We start from the raw sequence: 10316 nt of genomic DNA on the forward strand, positions 1-10316 counted from the left end.
GGGTCGCCTCATAAGCAAGTGATGGAGCGGAAGCCAGACACCACCTCGGACCAGGCAGCACCTCCTTGGATGGCCCTCCTGGGAAACAGCACCGACAGTAGGAATGTCTTGATGCTGTCCTATCTACACCCCTTTATTCAGCTATTCCCCTCCGGCGCACATTCACGTGTACCCAAACCAAGGGGCGCGGGACATAAACCATGCAGGATTCACCTTTTCTCCTAAGCCTGGGCTCCAGGGCATCCTGTTGCATCCCACGTTCCGCGGGAGTGTGCCCCTGCCAGAGCCCATGGCAGCTCCAGCCCCAGCGTGGGTTCGCTCCACACAATTACTGTCCTCACAGCTCCAAACACACCCACCTCTCCCTCCGGTTCCAGGTATTTTTCGCACATTTCACAAAACTCAACAGAAGGATAAAGTCCCCCCAGATTATTTTTGCTTTCAGGGCAGAAATCCCACATGGGAACTGTACGGCAGAGGAGTAACCCTTCCCAATGTGGTGAGCATCCCCCCAGAAACGTGGACTCGGAGGTCAGCCTGTCAGCTAAGCTACCGTTTCCCAGGGAGGAGCAGGGATGGCCTGAGAAACCGCCCCTATCTACCAGTGATCTGCAGGCGATAAGCGCACCGAGGGCCGCTCCTGCTCCACTCCCCTCCAGCCCTCCCACTCACAGCACCGACTTCCATTTCGGAAAGAGGTGTGGGATAAAGCAGGCAAGGCGGAGGCGAGGATCAGCAAAGCAGCCGGAGCCTCCGGGGTGTGGGACTTCCCCCCTATCCCACCCCAACGCTGAGACCCAGCTCCCCTCTCCCAGGGCAGCAGCCCCAGGGACCCCTGCGCATTGGGGCTCCCAGACCCCAGGCATAGGCTTTTGCCTGCCTTTAACACTTATGTGCCCCAGGCAGGGTGCCAGGCATGGTGGTGGTCCTGGTCCCCGCAGGGGCCGGCGTCCTGGCTCCCAGGGCTCGAGCTGGCATCCATGCCAGCATCCGTACCAGCAGGTCGACCCTGCGGGAAAGGGAGGCAGCAGGGCTGGGGCTGAGCCCGGGGAGGAGAAAGGAAGGCGCCCGAGACAAAAGGAGGGAAAATAAAGCTGTGTGAAAGAGAGCTGACAAAGAAAATAAACCCATGAAAGAGCCCACCCTCCCCACGCTGCCAGGAACTGAGGAGGAAACCATATGTACATATGCAGGACGTGGCTTTTCCAAATAATCACCTCCAGATCCATGGCCCCACCACACTGCCGGGGATGGGGGGCAGAGGTGGGGGCCCCCCACGTGCACCCAAGAGCCAGGCAGGATTAGGGGGTCACTGATCCCCATGTTCTGAAAGCAGGGGGCACGGCTGGCTCAGTGGGGAGGGCAATCCCAGGCAGCCCCCTCCTCCCCGGTCCAATTAGGAGAAGAAAGGCCACCCTCTCAGAGTGCTGGTGAATGGGCAGCTGAGGGGGTCCCTTCTGTAACGAGGCGCTCTGGCAGCCCGACAAAGGCAGCCCTCGCATTGCAAACGGTCAGAGCTGCTGGGGGCCACATCACGCCCGGTGGCATGGGCAGGGAGGCACAAAGCACCTCTTTTGCAGGGTGCTTCTGGTCCCCTGTGTGCTCCACTGCTCCTCATCCTCCTGCGTGGGATCCAGCCTTCCATCGGTCAGGGCCTCTAGAAAGGGCAGCCCCTCTCTCTGCTGTTGCACAGGCTTGGTGGCTGTCACCCACCGGGCTTCTCAGCACCTGAGGGACTTTGCTTGCTGCCCCCCTCCCCTGCAAACAGGTTCCTCTGTCTGTCCCAGACACAGCCCACACCACGCACCCTCCTCCTATGGCTTACGAAAGACCTGTCCAGTTCAGGGAAATACTGGTCCTTCCCTGGCCAGAGGGAAAAAAATATAATACAAGAAAACAAAGGAGATCACTTTGCCAAACCACTGTTTGCACAAGTCACTTAGTTTCTCTTTTTTCCTTGACGTTGTTTAATATTGCTTTTTTTCTGCTCTGTCAGAAATTCATTTTCTTGAGAAGGTGCTTTTTCTGTGACAGCAGGTGGCAGGTATTTTCAGAAACCTGAAGGCCGATTGCATCGCTGCCAGGGGGACACCTTCCAAGGGGTGTTGATGAGATCCCTTGCGGGTGGTGGGCAGTGGTGGGCAGTGAAAGCCTTCCCGAGGGAGGCACACTGCTGCTCTGCCAGCCCCACACTGCATGCAAAGGTCAGCGCTGAATCATACCCAACTTACAGGGGAGCCTAGATTGGCTGGCTGCCGGGCTTCCAGCTTCAAAAGCCACCCTGAGTCAGAGAGCTTGCCACGCATGGGGAGCCACTGCTTCTGCACAGGAGCTGCAGGCAGGTGGGCAACGGGGCAGCGCAGGCAGAGGAGACACACTGGCATCATGCCCAGGCTGGGGCATCGCACCACGGTGTACACAGCCATCCCCTGGGCCATGGAGCCCCGTCCAAGCAGGGGGTCCTGCTTCAACCCCAGCTTGGCTGGAAGGAGTTGCCAGATGTACCGGCAGCTGGGTGGCAGACATCAGATACGGGGTGCAAGTGTCCCATGATTTCTGAAGAGTCCAGGGCCGTGTGAGGCTGTACCTGGTACTGGGACACTGGCACCATGACACACGGCTGTGCCACAAAGCGAGGGCCAAAGTGCTCAGGCACCAGTCCCCAGCCAGGTGCCCCAAGAAACCTCTTTACCTCACCAGCGCCCAGGGAAACACGCAGCCTGTCTGCAGCCTGGCTGGTAAGAACTTCTCCCCCAGGGCTGCTGCCATCAGGGAAAGCAAGGAGAAATCCAGTTCCTGCGACTTTCGCTGTCCTGGTGCTCCCGCTTGCCAGTTGCCCACACACGGCCTCTGCCCGAGGAGCCACGGGGCTGGGCTGGCACGGCCCCAGCTCTGCCTGCGCCCCAGGAACACCCAGCCTCGCTGGAAGGAAATGGGGGGAAGTTTATTCAGGCTGTGGTGGTGCAGGCTCAGAGGCCAAAAGGGATGGAAAAGTCAGCATGCCCGCTGACTTCAGTGGAAAAAAGCCCTGGCTTTCCAGCCTGAGCCTGGCAGGCAGGTGCAGCAGCCTCTCTGCTGAGCTGGAGGGCTCTAGCCCTGCCCGGTCCTCCCTTAACGGGGCTCTGCACCCCGAGAAACCAGGGTGCACCTAGCTGTGGCAGCCAGGCAGTTTAATGCAGCATATCAGATCCATCCAGAGCTACGCAACCAGACAGCGGGCACTAACACTGGGACACCTCACACCGGGCAGCACTGGTCAAATTGATGCCTTAAGGATATTTAGTGCTTATCTGCCTGCTGATACTAGAATCATTTGCACTGCCTATAAGCTGCACTGGGGCTCGAGTACCATAAACAGAGCTCTGAGGGTCCCAAGACCCCAGCACCCAGCAGAGCCATGTGTACCTCACCCACGCTCCCCTCTCGCCAGCCAAAACAGGGCTCATGTGGTAACAGCAGACACCTTTGCAGCAGGAAGCGGCCCTGCAGCGGGAACACCAGGACCCAGAGCGAGCAGGTGCAGCAGGAAACCTGAAGTTTTTCCATATCAACAGAGTAGGGCTGTCCGCTCGTCCCCGTTTCCATACCCACCCAGCCCTGCCGCCCACAGCTGCCCCCACGCAGGGGCCAAGCTTCCTGCACTTACACCCAGCTATGGGACTTAACAAGCCTTCAGGTATGGGATGTGCAAGCCCAGCACTGCAGCGGCCAGACAGCAGGGCTGGGAGCATCCCACACCCATCGCTCCCTCCTCAGGACCTTCTGGCATCCGCCGAGCCCACGCGCTGCCAGGCCGGGACCCGTGGTCTGGGCATGCACAGCCCTGCCAAATCCCAGCAGAGATGGGTGGTTTTGGTTTGGGTTTTTTTTGTTGGTTTTTTTTTTTTTTTTTTGCTAAGAGCTTCACTAAGCAGCCTGTGAACTGACTTAACAAGTATGGCAGAAATATGCCACTGTTTCAAGATGAGAACTTTTGTGGCACTTGGGAAGGTTATTTATAGCCTTGAGCAAGCAATCCCAGGCTAAATCACACAGCAGCTTTGCTCTGGGCTGAGCAGCCCTGACAGAGCACACCATATCCCAGAGCTGCCAGTACAAACAGCCCCCAAATAAAGCTGCCAAGTCTCTCCCAGCCAGCTAAAGAAGTGCAGAGCTTCACATAACCTGTCTCCAGCTTCCCAGCCCTTGAGGAAAGGGAACCTCGCTGGGAAGGGAGCCTGAAGCAGAGGATGGGAACTAAAACCCTGATCGGAGCTGCCTGCAATTCAACTCACTTCAAAACCCTTTTATGTATAGCCCCTACGTACATGAAAATACACACAGGAATGGAAACACACACGCATCCGCTGCATAGTGTTCACCTGAGGCTATAATCCTTTTTCCTGATAAATGATTTATCTTTGCAGCAATTGGCAGGCACTGCCAGCGCTCGCAGCCTCGGAAGGATGGCGGGCAGGTGAGCTGCAGGGTTCATAGGAAAGGGCATAACTGAATCAGAATAAAGTCTCCTTCATGTCCCGTCTCCAAACATAGACAGCAGCAGATGCTTGGTTCGACTTCAGTTTCCCACGCACAAAAGAGGAGAAAAGTACTGACAAACGAGAGAAAATGCCTGGTTGCCAAGATCCCTTAAGGGAAAAAAAAGAAGAAACCGAACCACCACTCATATGCAAAAAAACCACCTGCTGCCCAGAAGAACAGCAATCCTCCCAAACCTCCAGCCCCACATCTACCTGCAAACAGGCCTGGGATTGGGAACACCAGCACATGTCTCGTCCCAGCTCTTGGCAGTCCTGGACCACAGGTGGTGGGTCTCTCCAAGGACCAGGGTTTGCTTGGACAGCCCCTTCTACTGCTGATGGGGGAGCAGCAGAGAGGGTCCTTGCATCCACCTGCCCCTTCGTTGGGAACCATGTACATTAGAGCACTGTGACTGGATTAATGGGTCTCAGGACTGAAGGACTGACATCTGTTTCCAAATAATGGGTACTCGGTGGGTGGGACCTCACTGTGGGCCACGAGACCTCCACGGCAGGAGGAGAGCCCAGCCCAGCGAAACTCCCGAGAGCAGATTTAACAGGGGCCAGTAACACCTTGCCTGTGCGAACCCAGCAGCACCCAGAACCCCTGCACTCAAACAGACAGGGGGTCTGGCACTCTAGACAGGCTCCAACACCCCACTTAATTCCCTCTACACACTGATATCTCTGGAGGCGTTGGAGTAGCCTGAGTCATGATTTCTGAATGTGCGGAATTGCTGGTGTTGCACAAGGTGGCCCTTGGGTTTTGTCCCGCAGCACCAAGGCCTTGGGAAGATAAGGAGTAAGCTTGCATCCCCCTCCACCTCACCCGGACTGGAGGAGCCGTGCTGCGTAGAGAGGTGGAGGAGGACAGGAGCTGTCTTTACTCTCTACATATCCAGTTATTTAATCAAAAAAACATTGCACAAGTGGGAATTTAGCTTCAGCTAAACCAAGAGGCCAGGCTTTTGATTTTACTCAACAATTCAGACCACAAGGCGCAGAAGAAAATGAACTTTTGGCCTCCCCTTGGAGCCAGCTCCTCCGACTCCCAGCAGCCTGGCCAAGGCGGCTCCAGGACACACAGGGGTTTGATGTCAAGAGAGGTGGCCAATGAAAACAGATCCAAAAGTGTGAAATGTATTACTATTCCTAAGAAGATGGAGTGGGATTTTCCAACTATTGGATTTATGTCCAGAAAATGGATTAACATAATCCTTAGAGGACACTTCACTCAGACGCAGTGTCCCCGTGCCAGAGCATATGGCTGCAAATGGCTTCAGCGGGGACAAGCAACAAAGTCTCCTGATGGCATCACGTGTGACACTACCTCTTGCTTCAGAGTGAGTCCATTGCTCTGTGCTTGAAAATGGCCAAATCCTAACTGCCTGCAGCCACTCACCCCTGGGATGCCAGGACTCCCTTGGGAGAAAGGCAAAGGGGACAACAGCATGGATGTCAGCAACTACTGATGAACCAAAACACCCACTACATCCACTACACGTGCCATTTAAAGACAGCAACAGACAGCGTAGGTCTGAGTTTACAAATAATATTAAAAATTAAAACAATAAATCAGCACATACTGACTCAAGCCCACATTACCCCCCTGCAGTGAGCCCCAAGCAAGCTCGTCAGGAATCCCAGGCAGCAGAGCAAAGAGCACTGATCCAGCTGCTGAGGGCTGTAACACCAGGATCCCCACTGCCTGCACTATCAGCGATCCCAGGAGGCTTTTAGGAGACAGGCACACAAGTCCCAGCACCCCACATGAGTATTTTTCTTCTTCAATCTTCCCCCAAAGTTCTGCTCTAAATCAGAGATCCTCATTTTTGTGACTCGCACTGGGTGCCTGGCCGAAACAAGAGCCGCGCCGGTTTAAGTGCTCTGGATTCTTGGGGATAAAAGGAACTAAAGGAGTGTAAGCATTTAATTAATCTCCAGCAATCTAATAAAAGGATGGAGTAATTGCCTAAGCCATCTGCATTCTGCATCTGGCATTAGGGGATGCTGGAGAAACCCACAAATTCGGAAGCTGGGTTTTGTACGGACTGTGCTTGGCATCAACGCGTGCCACAGGATACCAAATAAGAGAAAGAGGAGCTAACAAAGACTAATACGCACTACCCTATTAATGCAGCCAAACCCAGCAGCACGGAAAAAAAGATGAGCCACAAGCAGACTGAGGGGCAACTGAAGCCCCATCCCACTCCTCACCCCCCAAGCCAGGCATGGAAGAGGCACACGGGGTTTAGAAGGCGAGATGCTTTGCAGCCTCCCCACAGGTGAGGGGTGAGCAGGTACTAGCAACAAAATGGCAATCGGCTCCAATAACCCAGGAGCAAAAGGCTGAAAAGCTGAATTTGAACAGTTTTTCCCAGGAAACAGCTGCAAAGCAGGTTTAAGTTTGCTCCGTAAACAACTCTGCTGCTTTATACTCTCTGCAGCAGGGTGCCTGCCATCGGGTGGGTGATGGTCTCTGCAGAGGAACCCTCCTAGCCCTGAGAAAAGGGGCAAAGCAACACTTCAACACCCTCCCATGAGCCACAGCCTTGACCCCAGGGCACTGCGCACAATTAGATGCCATATCTGTGTCCCCTACCAGTATATGTGCTCCGAGGAAAACAGTGGGTGACAGATGCCTGCTTCCCTGCCACTCAAAACTATTTTACACCAGGTGTTTTTCCAAGTCGACCTCACTTGCGTATCTCAACAGTGTGATAACTGTATCCCCCAGGAACAGCAAACAGGGAAGGATTTTGTTTTCCCTTTTCAAATTCCATGGTCAGCTACTTCCCGGTGTACTGCCAGCCAGCGCTACCGACCCACGGACAGGTAGCTCAGCTTTTTCTCAGCCCGCCCCGAGACCACAAGCTTTCAGCCAGCGGGAAGCCACGGTCTAAGAGGAGTAAGAGACTGAGAGGTCCCAACAGAAAAAAAGAAAAAGAAAGAGCGCTTCCTGCCAAACCCACTAGCGAGAATGGTAAGGAAAAATAGCAAGATTTTTTTTCAGGCGGGCGGCCCTGACCTCTTGCACTGCACCGCAAGTGGCATGCGGTTCCTCCGGCTGCGCACACGATGGGTTTATCCCATAAGCGGAGCACCAGGGTACAAAGCATCCTGCAGGCACCCACCGCCCACCCGCCAGCCGCCGCTCCAGCACTACCCACGGCGGTGGGAATGCAGGGCAAAGCCCGAGCCCGCGACCCTTTCCCGGGAAGGTGCACACAGCCCCCGGCTCCCTGGGGCCAACGGCCCCAAGCAGCGCCAGGCAGAGACGTGGAGGGATGCAGGGCCACGGAGGGATGCTGGGGTGAAGCAGCGGGGTGGCCCCGCTCCCGCTTGACTCGGCTAGCCAGCTTCCACATCCTTACGGGATGGGTGGGAAGCCTCACCCAACTCTTTGCAGCTGAGTTTGGGGAAGAGGAGGCAACACCAACGGGAAGGGCTCCCGGGGAAAGCGGAGAAAACCCAAGAAGGGAGAGCTGGAAAACAGGGAATCGCGGGGGGTGAGGGTGCGAGCGCTGGGCAGGGGCCCCCGCGGACACCTCCCGCCGCTGCCCACCTTGGCCTCGAAGCAGATGCCGTGCTGGAAGGCGTCCTCGTTGTGCAGGGGGATGCGGAGGTCATGCCGGTCGTCCACCAGGTTGTACTTGGACTTGGCGGGCATGGCGGCCCCGCGGCGGCCGGGCTGCCCCTGCAGCGCGCCCGGCGCCGCCGCCGCGGAACCTCCGCCCCTCGCCACCGGCCGGCCCCGGGGCGGGGACGCGCCGCCGCGCAGCGCGGAGGAAGGGCGGGGAGGGGGCTGCCAGCGCGGGTCTCCGCACCCCCCCGCGGGGGAGCCGGCGAAAAACCAGCACCCGAGAGGGGCGCCGGTGAAGGCACCGCTGACACCTAGTGCGCGGTGCCGGGTATGCACCCCGGCCCCGCCGAAGTTGTTTTTTTTTAAACCCCAAATATAATAAATAAAGGAACGTTAAAAAGTCTGGCACGTGGTTGCGGGATGGGGGGGGCAGGCGAGCCCGGGGTGCGCAGAGCAGTGGCGGAGCACCGTGCCACCTTCCCGGGGGCTGGCAGCAGGGCCGGGAGACCCTGGCTGGGAGATCCCGGGCTGCTACAACCACGCGGGCCGATGGACTCGATGTCCAGGTCTTGGTATCGGCACCTGACGCGACGGCAATCAAGCCGAAATCACCACCCTGTGCTTAACGACGGTCATGAGCAGACACTATTGTGCCCTACTTTAGAGAAGCCCCGAAAGCTGTACAGTGCCCCCCCACCCACGGAAAGCACCCCACTGCTGCTTTCCAGACGCGCAGAGACCCACTCACCCAGCTCTGCCCGCAAGCGCAGGCTGTGTCACCCCTTCCCCCCAACACACGTCATGCATCCGCAGGTCAGGCTCTATCCCTCTGGGGTTTGGTACCCACAGACACAGCCGTGGAGCTCATCTCACTGCAGTATGGCTTGAGAACTCATGCTGGCCTTATGCTTGGAACAAGATGCACCCCCCCGCTCCACAGGAGACCTCCCCATTCCCAAAGCCCTTGCATTGCTCTGCTTGCATGTTTCTACACACCAGCGCACGTTTCCCTCGTGTGCCTTGGGTTTCTAAATGACTGCAGAGCCCACAGTGGTGCTAACTGTTGATCCTTCCTGGGTGGAATAGATTCAGGGCCATTGATTTTTCAGACTCGTGCATTTGTAACATAGTTACAGAGCCAGCCACATCTGAAAAATTATTGTTCCCTTCAAAGCAAAGCAAGTTTTCCAGCATCCCTAGAGGCTGAGAAATCCCTGTGTTCCATCATGCCCAGGAGATGTGCATGGGAATGGCTGCTGTGCCGCTCAGGGTGGGATCACACGGAGCTGTCAGCATTTGGACTAGTGAATCAAGGGCTGATTTCCCACTGAAGGCAAGATGCCAGCAAGCCCCGGGCTCTTGAAAACCTTTACTCCTTGTTTTGGAAGGGGGCAGGGGATCAGCGCTGTGTGTTGCAGCTGCAGCAGCTTGGTGACTGCGCTTGCAGAGATCCCTGGGCGAAAAGGGTGCAGAGCACTGAACACCCACAAGGCACTTAAGTCTGGAGAAGGCAGATTGGTGGGACAGTCTTGAGGCAGGATCTGCTCCATGGTGTTTGATGCTCTGGCTTCTTGCTGAAGGTTTCTGTTTACCTCTAGCAAAGTTTTAGCTGACAGCACTGAAGTCCCAGTGCTGGGAATGATACAGCCACTGGAGAAGTCCCCTGGAGGTCTCTAGTCCAACGCCTGCACCAAGGAGGGCAAGCTTCAAGATGAGAGCAGCAGCTCAGGGCTGTGTCTAGGTAGGCTCCAAGTATTCCCAGGGACAGAGGTCCCACAGCTTCTCTGGAGCCCTGTTCCTGTACTAAATTTGATTAAAGACATACAGTCTTGCCAGCTGCTGGCTTTCCACAGCTAGCAAAGCCCTATGGATTTGGTGAAGAACTGAATTCCTATGTGGGAAGGCTTGTGAGCATCTCTTCAGTGAACGGTGCCTTTGGGGAGGTTTTTCCCCAGGCGCAGACATTGGTGTTTGATGGAAAAGCTTCAGAGCCTGGCAAGCAAACCAGTCCCTCCCAGGCAGTCTTGGTGGGTTTGCCTGGCAGCGCTGGGGCTGCTGGCAGCCCCTGGTAGGTGGTGGATGCCCTGGGCAGTCCATAGCCAGCTCCTCTGGACCCTTCCACGGTCACAGTGGCTGTTTTCACCGACTGCTGTGGTGCCTGGAGCCTGCTCTGAAAATACCAGGGTTGAACCAAAGGACGAGTCTCACTCCAC

The 10316-nt window shown here is 56.3% G+C and overlaps 1 protein-coding gene across 5 annotated transcripts in view; it reads right to left on the bottom strand.

Annotated features, from left to right (window-relative positions):
- NOS1AP (nitric oxide synthase 1 adaptor protein) overlaps positions 1 to 9940 on the bottom strand; it is a 49661-nt gene extending 39721 nt beyond the window's left edge. For 2 of the 5 annotated variants that reach the window (XR_013931233.1, XM_080407020.1), the window contains exon 1: positions 8086 to 9940. Coding sequence is in view for 4 of the 5 variants with exons in the window: in XM_080407020.1 (XP_080263146.1) it covers positions 8086 to 8190 (105 nt within the window). In the remaining variant the exon portion in view is untranslated. The remainder of the gene's footprint in view (positions 1 to 8085) is intronic. The other 3 variants (XM_080407018.1, XM_080407019.1, XM_080407021.1) reach the window with 3 other exon arrangements.
- Between the last annotated feature and the right edge of the window lie 376 nt (positions 9941 to 10316).

This window comes from Falco punctatus (assembly GCF_963210335.1).
Source record: "Falco punctatus genome assembly, chromosome: 11".
Taxonomy (NCBI): Eukaryota; Metazoa; Chordata; class Aves; order Falconiformes; family Falconidae; genus Falco; species Falco punctatus.